This window comes from Galendromus occidentalis, unplaced genomic scaffold, assembly GCF_000255335.2.
Source record: "Galendromus occidentalis unplaced genomic scaffold, Mocc_1.1 scf7180000077501, whole genome shotgun sequence".
Lineage (NCBI taxonomy): Eukaryota > Metazoa > Arthropoda > Arachnida > Mesostigmata > Phytoseiidae > Galendromus > Galendromus occidentalis.
The window spans coordinates 901,552-918,418 of NW_003805489.1; the positions used below are offsets into that span (position 1 = coordinate 901,552).

Here is a 16,867-nt window from a genome sequence, read left to right on the forward strand (position 1 = left end):
ATCGTCTTTCTTACGAAGGCGCCATCGAGACCGCGATCGCTTGGCCGGCCAACTGTCAGCTTGGTCTATGGGTCGGGGGATTTCGACTCCGAAAAAATTGGGTTAGGCAAACTCGGGGCTCGGACGGTGGCAGTCGACGATTTTTCCTCTTGTTCCGCTCGATGTAGAAGCTCAGAGACTTCGTCTACTCGATCGACAACACACTGTGAGGAAAACTCAGGCCATCCGAATTTCCGAGCTCTCTAATAACTTTGAGAAGACTGAACGCGTCGATTTCGATCTTATCGAGGAGCTTTAATGGAAAGCAAATGTGACACTCAAGATGTGGGAGTTGATCTCCGCCCCCGCTCCGGTGGAGAACGCCCCTCAGCGTCTCTAGGCAGTGAATGACAACTCCAAACAATCGTCGATCACTCTATTCCGATTCATCTACCAAAGCAGCTCATGGCAACAATCTCATCAAGCATTCCGGCACCGGTTGCAACAACAAGAGAGTAGATCCGTCAGCTCATTCCGAGGAGCCCGGAAAACCGGCATGGAGACCAAAGATTTCCCAAGAGTTCTCATGTCGACTGACAGTAAAAATTTTCCCCCACGCTTTTCCTCCGTGGTATTCTTTCCCTTTTCCACTGTCAGGGAATCGCGCAGTTTCCCGCGGACTCCGCGTCGCTCAGCTCGGACTCTATCTACGAGCTCCACAACATCGATGATTGAGGTCGCATTTGCCGAAATCGAAGTTCGTTCCCGGCAGCTGACTCGCGACGCCAAGCGCAGCCGATCTCAAGGCGAACGACGTTGGATCCCAGGCTGGCGTCGCCGTCGGGGAAACAGAAATAGCCGCTGGTAAACGAGCCCAGTTGACATCGAGTGGCTCGGATACGGCGATAACATCCGTCCGAGAGGACAGGTCAGTCAATAATGCAGAACTGTCGTAATTTGATCGCGAGCAGACGAGAATAATAAACTCAAGACCCGTGACGATCTTGTGAATATTGAATTTGATGAGAAGACAGGAGAGCGCCAGCCTAATTTCAGAATCAATTGCTCTCATCCTAAGTCCATTTATCGCGATGCGCCGACCGATCCGGGAGCGTGCCCGGCCGAGTCGAAGTGGTGAAGGTCTGCTGCAGGCAACCGACGTGCACGGATGATAGCAACCATCGAGCTGTCATTGTGCGCACGCCTCGAGCCGATCGAAACCCGACAGCTGTTGCTGCTTTTCCCAGCTCGAGAGCTTCCGGTAGGAGAAGCCTCTTCATCAGACTGCGATTTCGGACTCGGACCCGAGCCTCGCCATGTTTCCGTGGAAGAAGCATCAGGGCGGTGTACTCGGGCGGATCGTCAGGTCAAGATCGAGCTCATGGCTTCGACCTTAGTGCCGGGACCAGACGCGGTGACGTGGACAGAGAATACATGAATATTTACTGATTCGCTTCTGCTAAGGGATGAGGCTGACCCACGACCTCGACGGCCAGAGTCGCAGTACCGAATTCGCAACGGGTCGAGTCCAGCCCCCGGCCCAAACTCGCCCTCCGTCATCCACTAGTTGTCGGGACATCTCGAAGATGAGCCGAAATTGGGTCTTCCGGACTAGTCGCGGATGCCGAGGGTGCCCACCTAACGCCACCACAGGAGACAGCAAGTTTCGGCCGCGAACAATACGTGACGTGGCGAACTTGCTCACCGTGCGGTGCAGAGCAAGCGTCGTCCAGACAAATTGCATGTCGTGCTGAAAGTGCACGGAGAGTTACTGGATTCCGAAACATTCCAAATTACCAACTTCCACGAACTCGGGAAGAGACGAAACGCTGCCGTTGTCGCGGTCGCCGACGGGGAATGCAGCGTCGCCGCGTTAATAAGTACGCGCGCTCGGCCCAGTCACTCTTGCTGAACATACGATGGGCACACTACGCTGGGAACGTCTACGTCTCACATACATATAGGAATCGTAATTGTGAGCGTGATTGTGTTCGTCGCTAAGCGGATGCAGCAGCGGCAAAAGAGCTGTACAAAGACATGTCCTTAGTCAATGCAATATGCTGCTGTGTAGGACATAATCGCCGGCGGCACTCCGATCCTGGCCAGACGTCACCGGTCGAGTCATGTTCACTTCGCGTGATTTCAGACCTGAGGAATGTCCGCGCAGTCCCTTCCAGGTGACCGTCGGAATAGCTGAAGAGCCTGCGGGAACAGTTGAGCGCGTGCGTATCATCGAGCGCCCTCGAGCCGACCCGGCCGTGGCGTTGTTGAAAATTGTAGAGTCCACGCGACGGAGTTCATAATTCACTCGACTGCGTGTAGCGAGCGCACCGTCTCCTGGCTCGGAGCGTGAATTGCAATTAGATTGACCTCATCAGACCGATGGGCACTCAAAGAATCTTCAAGGATTCAGGAGACCGGAGATTTATGGAGAATTCCGACCGTTCTATTTTTCGCTCCTAGAAAATGATTCCCCCCTTCCCCCGGCACGATTGAGGCGCTCGACGAGATCTCTAAGAATCTAAGCGAGACGAAACGTCCCCTTTTTTTCGTTTTTTTTCCCCATCTCCTATCGAGCTCTGGACCGGCAACTCAGAGGCGAGTCGAATCCAATCGACGAAGAAATGAGACCCTGGGGACTCCGAAAATCTGGCCGACGACACGAAGCTCGCCCAAATAGCGGCACCGCTTCCGTTACGGCAACGATTCTCAGGTCGACTGACGATATCTAGTTCCCCTTCATTTTCCGACCTCCGGCGATAATGGGAGATCCGGAGGGAAGAGAGTGGAGGCCTCCGAACTTCTTAAAATTCGACACGCAGTAGCAGAGAAAAATATCCACCGAATGGGCATGGAACGCGATCTCCCGAACTCTTCGGGCGCGGAAATTCCAAAAATATCCGAGCGATCGCTGAAGCGCTCGTAAATATTGAGCCTCGGGACTACGAAGAGACGGATCGCTGCTACAAAGGCATCTCTGTGAATATTCGAACTCCGGAATCGGATGCGGGAGTGGCGACGGTCGGAATGCCGTAACGCGGCGGCAATGATGTTGATTTTACTGCAAGCGATCACGACACGTCATCTACGCTAGATTCGATGCGGTGACGAGTGCAGACACTCAACTCGCGTACAGACACGCACAAAGGGTACAGCGCGGAGCTACAGCAATGTTTCCAAATGTTCTGATTTCCCAATAGATCTACTCTGTCGACGTCGGACGGCGGGCGCACGCCCGTCAGATCCACGGTCGAACCTCAGACCGAGCGGCTCGATCAGAGTACCTGGAGCAAACTTTGCTCTGGGAGCACATCGCTTCCGTAACCCAGGTGCAGATGTCGTGCCCTCGGTCGGGTTGCGCTTGTCCATTTCCCACACTCCGAATCGTGCTCATTTTTTCCTGCTTGATGCTCTCAATCAGCTTGTCCCGCTGCTTCCCGGTCCTTGTCCCGTCCTCGATCCCTCCTGAGCATCCCTAACTCCTGACTATCGACACAAACATTTCTTCTAGGAGCACTTCGAGGAACCGCGGTCGAGTTGAAGCGTCCGATCGCTGTCGATCGAAAACGCTCTGGAAACTTCATGTGTGTGCTCTGGTGTTGCTGATTTGCGGAAGCGTTTCCCAGGCAAGTTTTGAATGATCAACAATACCGCTGATCGAGAATTTTGATTTTTCAGAAGCGACCGCGATGTTACGACCATTCCCTGGATGGAGACGTTCTGGACGCTTTCTGTAGCACCAATACGTCGCTCGAAATAATGTTTGTTCGGCGAGAAGATCGGAAAGGACACAACAGGCGAGCATCGCAGAATAGCCGTAATTTTTGAAACGTTGGAACTTTGACGAAGAAATAATGTCAATAGCCATCAAGGAAAGACTTCTCGCTGCCCGGTCGGCAAGTCACCGTCACGACCAGTCAAATCAGACACAGATCGAATGTCTGATTGGGTTCGGTATCAGAGATTGTGTTTGGTTGCACGATTTCTCGCGATTCTCTGTGAACCGGAGTGTGGTCAAATACAGCTCTCAATGAAGTTCAAAGAGTTCACCGATCGAAAATTCAAGTCGCTGCAAGCATCTCGCCCGAAACGTTCAGCGTGTCATGTCGCGATCTGGATACCGGGGAACAGAATTCCTGATCTGGACTCGCAGCAAGCTCGGACAGCGCGGGCTGAATCGGAATGTCTCGCCTATTTCTTCGAAACCAGGCGGGATTTCCGAATTTCGAGAAAAGAAAAAAGCGGTGCAGGACGGCAAAGCCAAACAATAACAAAATCAAAGCTTCGAAGCGCCCGTTGTTTCTTTTTTCACCCCCCGAAAAAAAGGACGCACAGCACTGGATGAGGCAAGCCGATTCTGCGCGTGACTTTCGCTGCCATCAAAGCCCGGGGTTTTCTCCCGAAGCGATGCGGAAATCTAAATACGGGCTTGTTTCCGCGATATATGCGCTGCTCATCGGACGAAATTGACAGACTTGCGGCTTTTTCCGTTACACACCAACGAGGCCCGCCGCAGGTCCGGCACTACCATCGCCACCAAGAACGTCGACCACGACGGATACTTTGACGTTCACGTTGACTGCAACATCACCAGAACGAGCATTATTACCATCCTCACAGAGCGGGCAGCCCAAGGGACTGGCTGTTTGGTCCGCCGTTGCGTCGGTCAGGTCGTCGACAGCTTCACAGCCGGTAGGAAGGAAAAGTTTGACGCAAAAACAAAACAAAAGACCGTCTTACGTACACCTCAGAATCTGAGTGAGACGGTAGTGACCGAAACAATCAGAGCCTGAGTAAATCTGCTCAATTCTGCCCCGCGGTTTCCGGTAACGAGAAAATGTGAAACCCTTCCCAAGCGCCTCCGGTCGGAAAGTCTCACCAGTCGGAAACCGAAGAATTTTTCCAGCAATTTCCCAAGTTTCCGTTTGAATTTCAGTGTTCGCTCCCAGAGGTTGATCGGAAAACTCTGGAGACCCGACCTCCTCGGACCTTGCACTTTTCATTGTTCTAGATGGAGCGTTTTCCCCAGGAACGGATCGATGCAGCAGCTCGGCGGCGGCTTGCATCCTGCCAGGACATTAAAAACATGGGTGGGCACCGCGGAAGCAGAGGCCACGGCTCGGCATCGGAAACAATTTATCGATAATTAGCCAAATCATTCATGGAGCACACGGAGGGAGAACGATCGGGAGGTATCGGGATGGAAATCGTCGGGAAAGCAAAACATAAAAACAAACAACATTCACCGAACGTTCAACAATGCCCTGACGCAGCATCGCCGCCAGGCAAACACGGGTCGCGGTCGCAGTCCCGCCTGCGGCTGAAGATGCGGTCGTGGTGGACGACGGCGCGGCGTCGTCAGCAACAATGATTTTATTTAGAGCCACCTGTGCGGTGAGTGCGGAGGTGTCTCCTTTTGCCGTGGCAACTGCCATGTGTTGTTCCCGATTGGTCCATTCTCGCTAGCCCGCTCGTAGAGCTTACCAGACTGACTAGCTCGCCAGCCGGCAGGTAGGCCCGCCGGCCGACCGGCCCAGTGCTTCTTTTGCCGGCCCGCGGAGTGGCGGGCGAACGCTTCTGGTTACAACGTCCCGCTCCAACGCTCAATGAGGCCAAGTTGCTGCTTTGGAATAATTTCCTTTGAACTCGTTTTCGCTTTTGAATTCATGGCCCATCTTCATGCAACTCCAACAAGTTGCGGATGATGAGCATCCCGCTTGGAAATTTGTAAACCTTCGACCTCGTTTCTCGAGTTCTCGCTCACTTTATCACTCAGTCAGTCACTCCTCAATACAACTTGTCCCTCACCGGCGAGCAACAGAGCTCGGGGATAGCCGGAGCGATAGTCGCGATATTTCGCGTCCGGAACCCGGGGCGGACACTCGTGTCCGTCAATTCTGGCGAATGATTTACTCGGTGGAGAGATCTATTTTAGCGCTCCGATCGAGGACGCCCAGCCGGGGCTGCTCAGGCTGTTTAGTCTGCTCTGGACAACTCGGAACCCGTTGCTGACCGGAAGTTTGTTGTGCTTGCTGACCTCGGAGAAAAATGCGGCTCTGATATTGACTGACTGAGTCGAGAGGTGGAATATTTCCGTCGAGTGGTTTGTGTGCATATGGGATCTCAGCGGGCGTCGCATATGCGAGTCACTTGGCAGATTTGCTTGCTCGGAAGTAACGATCAATTTCTCTTCCTGCCGCTCGTCATAAATTTCTGTTCCTTTCACCTTTTTTCCCTGCACCCTCGTTCCTATCCTCCATGTGCTCGCCAGCCGGAGCTCGCGGCATACACGCACTTTTCGCAACCATGCAAGAAGGCGAGCGAGTGGTCGGTCGCACGGACTGACGGTCGGACGCACGTAAAAAGCGTGTCTTTCATGGCGCCCCTTCTTTGAGTATTTTTTTAGGGCTGTTCCATAGTTTTTCCTTTCTGCCGGTCGAGTAGCTTTCCTATTCATCCGCAGTGAATACACACAACAGCAGCTGCTAGCAACGCGTGTGACGGTAATTTTTATAGAGCACCACTTCCAAGCAAGCCAAGTCTGTTTGGTCGTCGGTCTGTCCGTCCGTCCGGCGTCCATGTTTGTGTTCTGCGATGTCTCGGATAACGAATGCTCACGACCGACCGGAGTCTGGCGATCATCCGGCTCTTCCATCGAACCCAAGAACGAAGAGCGAAAGTCGCACGGAAATCGCGAAATTTCCAAGCGACAGCCGCCTACGTTACAGCTCTGTACATTTTTTTCGACGCGTGTCCGGACTCCATCCGATACTGGAGCGCTGATAATCAATTCGTATCCACTTCCTGGAGTTTTTCTGGGGGTCCGAGACGCAGAGATGTTTTTTCCCCCATTCTGCAAGTCAACAGGGTCGACAAAACTACGGTTACGTGATTCGCGTCGGTGGCCTCGCGACTCGTTGGTCAGTGAGCATTGTTTCGCAGGAACGGTCTAACGGATGAAGTTTGTTAGAATCGTTCGTACCCCACACCTGTTTGGCCTTTGACCACTGACTGACGCAGCGGTGACGGAGTCACGGTGGGGTTAGCAGAGGCGTCCGTGAACCCGAAACAAGAATAAAAAAAATAACACCGTCGATCGAGGGACCCGGCTGTAGGTGACCAGATCGATCAAAACAGCAAGCCATGCTCCGGCAGAATTAAAATAGAATTATCGTAGGAATCACTCATATTTCAGTCTGCTAGCGCTAATTGAATTCCCACGCAAATCGCCCCGCTCGAGGTGTTGAGCGAGTTCGTGACCCGTGCTTTTATCTCGGTAATAAACTTGATGGGGCAGAGAGTAAACATCAGATCATAATGGCGAGCTTCCTATTGACAGCGATTGTTCCGACCGTCATGTTTCCTCGACAACTCGGCACCCCGGTGCAGATGAACTGGTGCTGAACCAGTTGTGTGCATTAGGGAAGGAGTCCGCGAGAAGAAAAAAACGACTGCGAGAAGGACCTCTCAACCCCATTCCACGATGCGACCGCTGTCCGCGTCGCTCGTCGACAAGTGGAAGCCCCACAGAAACAGGAATCGTTTTTGTTTGCGGTCGGCAACTCCGTCGGCTTCCTTCAGGATCGCGTAATTCACTTAAGCAGAGAAGGACAAGCAATGCTCAGACCCGAGGGATTCTACCACCGACCGCGCGGAGAGAAATATCCCTCCTATTTTTTTCCTCCCCGTAAGCAGCCAGCGTCATACGTATGACGACACACGACTCGTGAGTCGTTATAGTTCTTTGAAGCGATTTTCTGTCGGTCAGTCTGTGTTCACAGCGGTATCAGTTTGCGGCCATCTCGCGAAGGCGACAGGCTCACTCCACGCGCAGCAGAAGAAACTCTGACATTGTTCTGATGAGCCGGTCATCACTCTTCAGCAGCGGCCAACAAGTCTTCTCACAATCGCTGGTTGAGATTGAGCGCGAGTTCTGAAGACGTTGTCGTAGCGGCGGCAGCCCGCAATCTCCTCATTCACTCTCTCGCTCGCTCGCAGGCCCGCCCGCCCGCCAGTGATCGGTCGTGAGCGAGCGGACCGTAGTATCAAAACATTAAAATTCAGCTCGAGAATAAACGAACATGTACACTCGGCGCGTCAAGTGTGCGAAGGCGTCATTTTTTTTATCACCTCCTTCGGTGTCAAGATCTTGAAGATCCCGCGCGCCGAACAACGCCGATTCCTCAGAGAACCAGTTTCCTCGGAGTCCTGCGGTGTTTGCTCGACTGACTGCACGACTTGTCGATCGTGTTTGCCTAGTCCACTGCGCGAGACAAGACTGATTGGAAACAAGAATATTCCGGCGGATGATGAAGCGAGCGGGCGAGCGAGGGAGAAAAACCCACGGACGGAAACAGGGAGAGAAAAACATTCCCTGTCGCGCTGTTCGATACAATTGGCAATTTGCTGGGCCCCGCAATGCCGGTGGCAGACACTGACCGGCAGCCGGATTAATTCCGAGACCAGTGGAGAAAAAATTGAGTGCTTTTGTTCCGCTTGGTGTCTCTGATAGCATAATTTACAGATGATTGATCCACCGTGTCAATTACCGCGTCATGAGAGCGTCGGCGGCAACCGTGGCGGTCGATTAGAACTCTGATGCGCGCGTATGTTTCTCGAGTTCCATCTCTGGGACGTCGCCGGGACAGTAGATAAATATTAGCCACGATAAGTCGGTACAGCGATCGAGACGATAGCGTCGGGATGTTTGTCGGATCACAAGATCGATTGATGGATTCAGTGAATGAAGAGCGCCATATCAGAAGCGAGTCGCTGCCGATCGAGACGAAACACACACTGAGGAAGTGGGTTCGCCGAAAACGGTGCGATGAGGTAACCGTCCATCCATCGACAGGATCGGGCATTGTTTAAAAACGCCGTCAGGCTTATTGCCTCGGTGTCCGGGAGATGGGCACGTAGCGCTCGCTTACTCACTTCTTCATCTGGTGTCTGGAACTTCCGTTTCGCGGGCAGGGAAAATACGAGTCAGTCTTCTCTCTCTCGGGGCGTAGTTGAAATTGATCACATAGATAACACTCGACCACCAATACCAACATCAGAATCTTCTTCTCCGTCGAAGCTGCCGCCACCCAAAGATAAGTCCAGACGATTAAAGCGAAAGCAAGAAAACCATGTGCTGAGAGAGACGGATTGATCAATTGATGGATCGGAGTTCGACAGGGCGAAGAGGGCGGAATGAAAAGTGAGAGATAATCCACAAGGAACATTCGCCGAAAAGTGACGAATTAGTAACGAAGCTTATCGGTATTCGCTCATTCTTCGAAGGGAGCGACTAGGGTTTATAAAAGTTTTGCGCGCGTCCATCCCTCACAGATATATCTACGTCGAAACTCTCTATCGGCATTATTTCGCTATCCCAGCCGACCGAAGAATGCGGATCGCGCAGGAAGACAGAGCGAATAATCGATTGAAGACATAACGACGCTTGACCTTCTCGGAATCCGGCATGATCAGCATGTTCAGGAAATCTAAGGAAAGTCCCGTCGGCTGCGGAGCCGTCACGTCAGTCGTATTCCCTCGAGAACCGTTAATTAAACTCTTTTCGCATGTGCGCGAGTGATCACTGCGATTTTTCCACGGGCCCGCGCGTCGATTAACTCATCTGTCCGGTGGACGGTCAGTGCGACGCACCGAAGGAATCCTATCTAACTGCTATCGTCGTGACCCGATACGTATTAGGACTCTGATCGGACATCTTCGAAGCGATGCTGGTGTGGTTGTTGAATCCGAGCCGTCAGCGTCGGGGCCCGGCGACGAAGGCGATGACGTGAGCTAACGGTCGGTCGGTCGGCCGCGGCTGACCGAGGCGTACGATTAAGTACGTATTTATTTTCCGTTTGGGAGATCGGCGTTGAATGACTTTGTTTCTTCTCCCCGAACGACACAATCTCCCGCTCGGAAAGGCCCTCCGGGGCTTCACTGCCGATTTTGTAGTCGTCCCTTGTCACGATCTTCGTCTTCCTGATAAAGTGAGATAACGCGTATACACGAATTATTTGCTTCTTCGTTTATCCGCCGCCTCTTGATTGCTCCGACGAGAATGTGCAAGCACACAAAAGCGCGCTCACGCATTTGTCGCGCCGGAGCTGGTGATCGCTCGTCGAGATCGAGACCATGGAGAGATTTCTGATCGCACCGCTCTGACATGTGGACGCGACACCGACGTCCGCGGTGGCGATTTCACGAAAAACGTCAGTCTCTTGCGGAATCTTATTTTTTGTCTCCACTTCGGATCGGCCCCCCAAGCCGTCCCACCTGGACTCACGTAATACCGCTTGCCGTATTGGATGTGATTCGTCACGAGCGATAATCCGAGCGGCTTAAACGCTGAAGCACAATCGAGTGACGGCGAAAGATTCTCATCGGTTTAGATGATAAGCAGAACCCGCAAGAGAATAAAGAACGATTTTGAGTTTCCTTCTCCTCTCCCCGAAGTTCTTCACCCGCCTCTTGGATATTTTCTTGTTGTCTCTACCCATAAAATTCTCCCGCATCTTCCACGGGAGCTTCGATCTGGTTCGGAGGCGATGCCTTTTCCGATCGAAGTGCGCGGCTGTTTAACGAGTCCGATGGTAATCTAGACCTCTGACGGAAAAAGGAAGTGATCATCGACTCGCGTGGATCTACACTGATTCACACGTGATCGATGTTCGTGTTTCCGCAGGAATGAACTGTTTACGGGTCAACCAGATAGAATAGGCAAACACTAAACGTTGTCTCCCTAGGACAAACGGTCGAGCAGGTAGTACGGCTGCTCTTCGCGGCTCGCCAGGCGTAAATAGACGTTTCGTAAATAAATTATAAGTCGCGCTGTTATAAGTCGCAGCTTGTCGAGCCGTGCTCGAGTCGGCATTCATTCGCTACGCGACTCACTCGGATGCCCCTCACCTCTGTCTGAAAGCCCTCTGCAATCAGACGAGTACGTTCTGTAGTTTGTCGATTATTCGGCAACGGGGGGAGCTTATGGCAAACAAACGCGAAACGGGTATAGCATAGCCTGCGTCCGCGGGAAACTCGACCGCGGATCGCCAAAGACGTTCGGGTTACTCCCCGGACGGTGCGCGGTAATCCGTTCGTCGTCGGTAAGCTGCTCCTGTTTGCCCAGACGCTGCTAATCGGTGCAGGTCTGCGATGTTCGCAAGCAGAGACGTTTGTACGTACGCGCGTACGTAAATACGGACGTCTCGTCAGAAAATGCAATAATCAATGGTGGGCTGTCATCCGCTGTCTGATCTGATGGAGAAGCGGCCGCAGTAGACACAAACAAAACGAAAGCCCAACCCGGCTGAGCCCAGCCCATTTCTGCATGACCGACCGTATGAACGAAGAGAGCGGAGGCTCGGCCTCCTTGCACAATATGCAGGCCGCTCTCCAGGAGATGGACGGAGGACTCGACAAATAAATACATATCACATTTGCCAACGCTAGGAGAAACGTCCGGGTTAGCATCGGGTTACACCATGTGAAACATATGGTTTCCTCTTTCGGTCGAGCTCGGTTTCGTCGTCTCGGGTGGGATAAGCGTTTTTGAATATTCTCTCGCCAACCCTGGTCTCGACCCATCACATCTCCAAGAGAAAGAGAAAATCGAAACAAAGGACCGACGGGGCGATTTTCGGTGAATTCTGCGTGACACCGCCTGTTTTCAGTGCCGATTCTCCAAGGCGCAGCTCAGTATTTCATTCCGGCGCCCTAGACAATCATAGTGATTCAGGGGAGGCATTGCACATTTGTGAAGAGAGGCTAGTCGCAAGCTAGTTTTACGCAATGTCAGCCGAAACGGGTCTCCTTCTTAATGGCCGCAGTGCCGAATTCCCAAACGCTGCTGGTAAAAGATTCACTCTGATAGCATTCCGTCGGCACAATAGTCAAGCTGCGCCACCTTCCGAGCCCATTCTGTGGATTTGCGTTTTTTTTTGATTTCCCAATGCGGTCCCCAGTCGTCGTTGGCGATGACAACAACAACAGCAACGAATCGCAAAGAATATTGTCAGGAAACAACGTCGATGTTCTTATTGTGGTCGTCGGCCGAGTGTGTCAGTCGAAATGTCTATTGTACGAAATCGTATCACCGAGCTCGGATCCTGGAGAGCTCTGGGAGCTGTTCATCTCCGTAAATGGCTTCTGGGAAAGAGTTTCTGTCTCGGGCTCATTCGTTCGGGGAGACTCCAGAAGCAGGAAATTTGAGCGAACCTCACAAGAACGCTCATTCCTCAGCACGTAGCATTGAGCAGGGACCGATCGATAATCAGGGTGTCGAGACCGGGAACGATTTTCCGGCGAGTGCCGCCATTCATAAAAATATTCCCCCCATCCGGCGGAGTTTTTACCGATGGAGCGATACAGACGCCTCAGCGAGCAGTCTAGCTAGCTGATCTTCAATTAAATGTTGAGAACCTTGAATGCTGCAATTGAATGTGTTCACTGAGCCGGGGCGCAGACTCCGACAATCGACCACGATTCGAATTTCCGAACGTGATTTGACGACCGACGCCTAAATGGCATCCATCCGAGGAGCGGATTTTAATTCCACGGGAGACGGATTCCGGAAAACGGAATCCAGCGCCTCGAATATGTCGGGCGCAGCACACCGGTGCGGTCACACGAAATTCGGTGATAAATGGCCACTTTAGAGGGCTGTCTTAGACACGCACTGGGGGCTGAGCGCATTCGGATCTATCGTAGCCTGGAACAAACCCGACCGAACACGAAATTTTCTCGATCCGAACTCTGAGGATTAAGGGTAGGAAAGCGGAACGCTCCTCGTAGAGCGTGGACGTTTGGCAACAGATGCTCCCCGCCGCGGCGGAGGAGATCGTGCTGAATCCGGACCCGCTCCGGAATGCTCTCATACGTGAACCGTATACAGAAACGAGATCCGACGGGAGTGGTTGTTACAAGGCTCCACCGATTCCTCGTCGGTCGTTCGTTAATCCATCCATCCATCCACCCATCCATCAAGCCATTTCTACATGATGATTGTCTGTGCAACCTCGATACGTCTCCGCTGTCCTCGAGCTCCGTAAAAAGCTCATCCCGTGTATCGCTCGCTATTAACATAAGAGGGGTCAATGTGTGCGGTCAAACGGACAGACGCAACGAGCGGTCGAGAGACAGCCAAATAGTAGACCGATGCTTCGCGTTCCTTCTCGGTGCTCTGTCGACAAGCAGATGACAGACGTCTCTCTACTGGCGAGCGACGAATCGGATGAGCGCTCCGGTCCCTGGAGAGGTCGAGCACTGTTCGACAAACTCTCAGGACTCCGAGTCCCGATTGCCCGCTCCCCGGCGTCCCGTATCCCCCCCCCCTCCCTTCGGCCTACGACGAAGACCCTCAAACTTGCCGCATCTCTATCGGCGGAACGCTGTCCGTCAAACTCGCGCCCAACTTCTTATCGCGGATTATCGCGGCTCATTCATGGAATCGTGGTTTCGGTCGCGGGTCCGTGGGGTTCTCAACTAAGTAAGAGGAAAGGGAGAGGGTTCAGGGTCGACGTTGGGTTTCTTCTGTCGTGGACCCCGTTATCGCGCATCAAATTGTAGGGATTATTTTTTTGCATTGCTCGGCGCACACTACGGTGTTACCTGGTTTTGGCTTTCAAAACTTCACAGCCGGCGAGTGTTGCCACCGCGGCCGGACGGACTTTTCTTGCGGTGCCGCATCCACCCCCGACGTTTTTAAGCTATATATCCCTCCTCTTTCAGAAAAGAGCGACTCCGACTGATTTTCACACGCGCCAGTCTCTTGTGAGAAAACGAGATGCTGGCGAAAATAACAGATCAGCAAAAATCCGCTCGGCCGAACCAAGTTCACTCGCGACGACCCGATGAGGTGCCTGTGCGCGCGAGCGTTTGTCAATCAAGGCCCGATTCATCCAGTCTTTGTTTGACGCCGCTGACGGATGAGGTAACCCCAACTCACCTGATAGTAGTACGGCCAAGCCGCACACGAAGCAGGCACTGGTGAACCGCATGTTGAAAAAGTCCGACCGCCTCTAGGCGGCTGTGAGCTCGATGGAGCTTTAATCCGAACCGGTGGGAACTGACAAGTGCCGTAACTCAACACATTGAACACATGAACTCAAAAAGACCTCGTCGGGAAAATTTCTGCGTTCCAAAGGGCGTGAGAATAACAGTTCCGGAGCGCAATCCGGAATTCACTGCTCCAGCATCGGGTAGTCCGGTCCGAAGCCGGATTCGGTATCCAACCGAAAACTCTAACTGATCCACAGAGATGAGAAGTCAATCAAGCCTCCCGAACGAAGCCTGCTGGGATGCACCGGACAACACTGCGAATATCCTTCTGCGTGTGGTCTTCGTCTAATGTCGTCTCGACGTAAGTCACTGTTTCACCTGTCACTCACAGGAAATCCCACTGTGGTCGATGGGCCCCCAGTCTTCGAATTCGAAAGCCAACTCAAAAACACAACAAAACCAACAATAGAATTTGCTCCAAGCGTGTAACCTGTCGATTCCTGTCGGATCGACAGTCCGCGCGCTTTTCAACTGAGGATGTAGCAGCGGCGGCGGCGGCGGCGACGAGTCAGCCGGAGAGGCCGCGATAGAGAACTTATGATGCACGACTCACTCACTAAGGTGCTGTCTCACAGAAGGCTGTCTGTTTGACAGAAGGCGGCCGCGGCGCCACCAATCGAAACCGTCACCGAAGCGCTTTCGGATAGAAACTGCGTCCGCGACTTCAGAAGGACGTAACACGCGGACGTTGGAGAGGGTTTGTGGAGAGGACCGTCGGAGAGGGGAGCCTTCCAGATTGGTTTCACTACATTGGTCGGTTACTCGCTGCGACAGGACGTGGGCGTAAAATCTGTCTCCGAAGTTATGTATCTCGAAGCGAGTTCGACGGCGACAAAGTGTCTTGATTAGATAATTGCATCTTTTGTAAAGCGAAGTTCGGCGAAGTGGAAACAACCCACTCCGCTGTGTCGGAAACTTAAAAACAACACATCATTATTGTCAGAGTCGACATGCCTCTATCTCAATCCTGGTTCTGATGAATCCGGGGATTTTTTCCGGCTCTCCGCGGCCTATCGTTGCCCCGGTCGGTTGGTGTTCCCTCGCCTATGCGCCATGCCAGGAGAACCCCACTTCGGCTAGTACTCCGCTTCAGCGGAATCGTTTCCGGAACTTGTTCTGGGAGGGGAGATTCCCGGTTTCCTGGTATCCTTGGCCGCCCTTGAGGGTTTCTTCCAAAGAGTTTAGCGGTATAGGTAGCCTTCGAGCTCCGCTTTCGGTAACAACGAGTGGTAACAATGGAGTTTCGCTGCGTTCTCAATTTTAATCGTTCGGAGACTGCTCGAAGATATCCAGTGGTCGAAATCATTACTGAGTCGGCTCATTGTGAGTTCCAGCTATTGTTCCCTTTCGACCGAAAGAAGCTTGGAACGGAGCAAACTACGTTTTCGGGGGCACCGATGGAAGATCAAATCCGTTTCCGTTCCGACACGGCCGCAGCGGGACGAGTCGGTGATTCACAAATCGGATTCACGACTGTCTGTCGAAGCCTCTCTACTGGAATGTGTGTCTCAGAAACTTTTCAGGAGATCCCGACAGTCCACACGAGAGGCAGGTTCGAACGAGGAAATTGTCCGAGGATCCTCATAGGAGCGGTCATGCGCCAAGTTTTCTGATCTCCTACATTCGTCTCATCTTGAGCTACTACATCACGTCATTTATGAACCGTGTTAGCCGTGCTCCCAAATACTATTGAGGAGCCGAGTTCATTTCGACAGCGGGATTCCCAGATGAAATCTCATCTCGCCCGAAATTTGATCTGGAATCAATGAGACTCTGCAGGCTCGTAATTCGCCTTGAGTCTTTATCCAGGTCAAAGTTGGGAAGTCGATCGGGGACTGAAGTCTCCCGAATATCGGGATCAGCGAGGGGAATTCGGATTCGTCACAAGACCACTCACGGGGCTCCCATCTCGACTCGATCGCTCTGAGGAGATTCCGTGAGAGATACACGGAAAAACGGCGGAGTCCGTGTCGGCAAGGTGTGCGCCCAAGCCTGCTAGAATTAGACTGCGATTGGAGTCCTTCGGCACAGCGTGCTCGCTGAGTTCTCGATAATTAGTTACACAGGCAGGGACCTCGCTCACCGTCTTGCATGTCGCGGTCGGACAAGACACCGGCGAGGGCTAGGTGAGCCGAAGGAGTTGCGGAGGATATCCGAGACGCCCGCCAAGACGAGTAGCAGGCAATTATGCTCGACACGGATCTGCCTCAAGGGATGAGCTAAGAGAGATTGTCAATCTACAGAAATTCTAATTACACATTACCATGTTCCGACGGCTTCGACCCGACAAAAATGCTCCGTCCGATGTGTTCGAGAGACAGATCGACGTCGAGCTGGCGAGCGATTCCGTCGAGTCGGTACCGGCTTTCGGAAAAGACGACTCCCCAGACGGGCCCTTGTGGATAAAATCCTCTGCAGGAAGCGCCTGCCAAGGCAGGGATCGGCGGTGGCAGCAACCGAGACGGCTCGCACTAAAAACGTCCGTGGAGGAACGACAGCATTTTTGCGCTCGAATAACAAGTCATGACAACATCTTAAGTAAACATAGCACCTCCCATAGCGTCCTGCTCCGGCAGTCGTCCGGATTCTGGCTCACAAGTCCATTACTGAAAGAGGGATTTTTTTAGAGCGAGGATACAATCATGAAATTCTTCAAAAATCCTCCACCTGATACGATTAATCATTACCGAGAGAGTCTGGAACTTCGCAGGCTCCTGCGTTCCTAGTTCAGATTATAGGCTCAAGCCCCCAGTCGAACGTTGGTAATTCTACGTTTCGAGTTTCCAGACTTCGAAAGCATAAGATGAGTCCTGCGTCCTGCTGCATCCTTCCA

At 52.7% G+C, this 16,867-nt stretch overlaps 1 protein-coding gene across 1 annotated transcript in view; it reads right to left on the reverse strand.

Annotated features, from left to right (window-relative positions):
• The window catches only part of LOC100897315 (kin of IRRE-like protein 2), a 62,677-nt gene extending 48,704 nt beyond the window's left edge, over positions 1-13,973 (reverse strand). The window contains exon 1 of the mRNA XM_029112443.1: positions 13,922-13,973. Coding sequence (XP_028968276.1) covers positions 13,922-13,973 — 52 coding nt within the window. The remainder of the gene's footprint in view (positions 1-13,921) is intronic.
• Between the last annotated feature and the right edge of the window lie 2,894 nt (positions 13,974-16,867).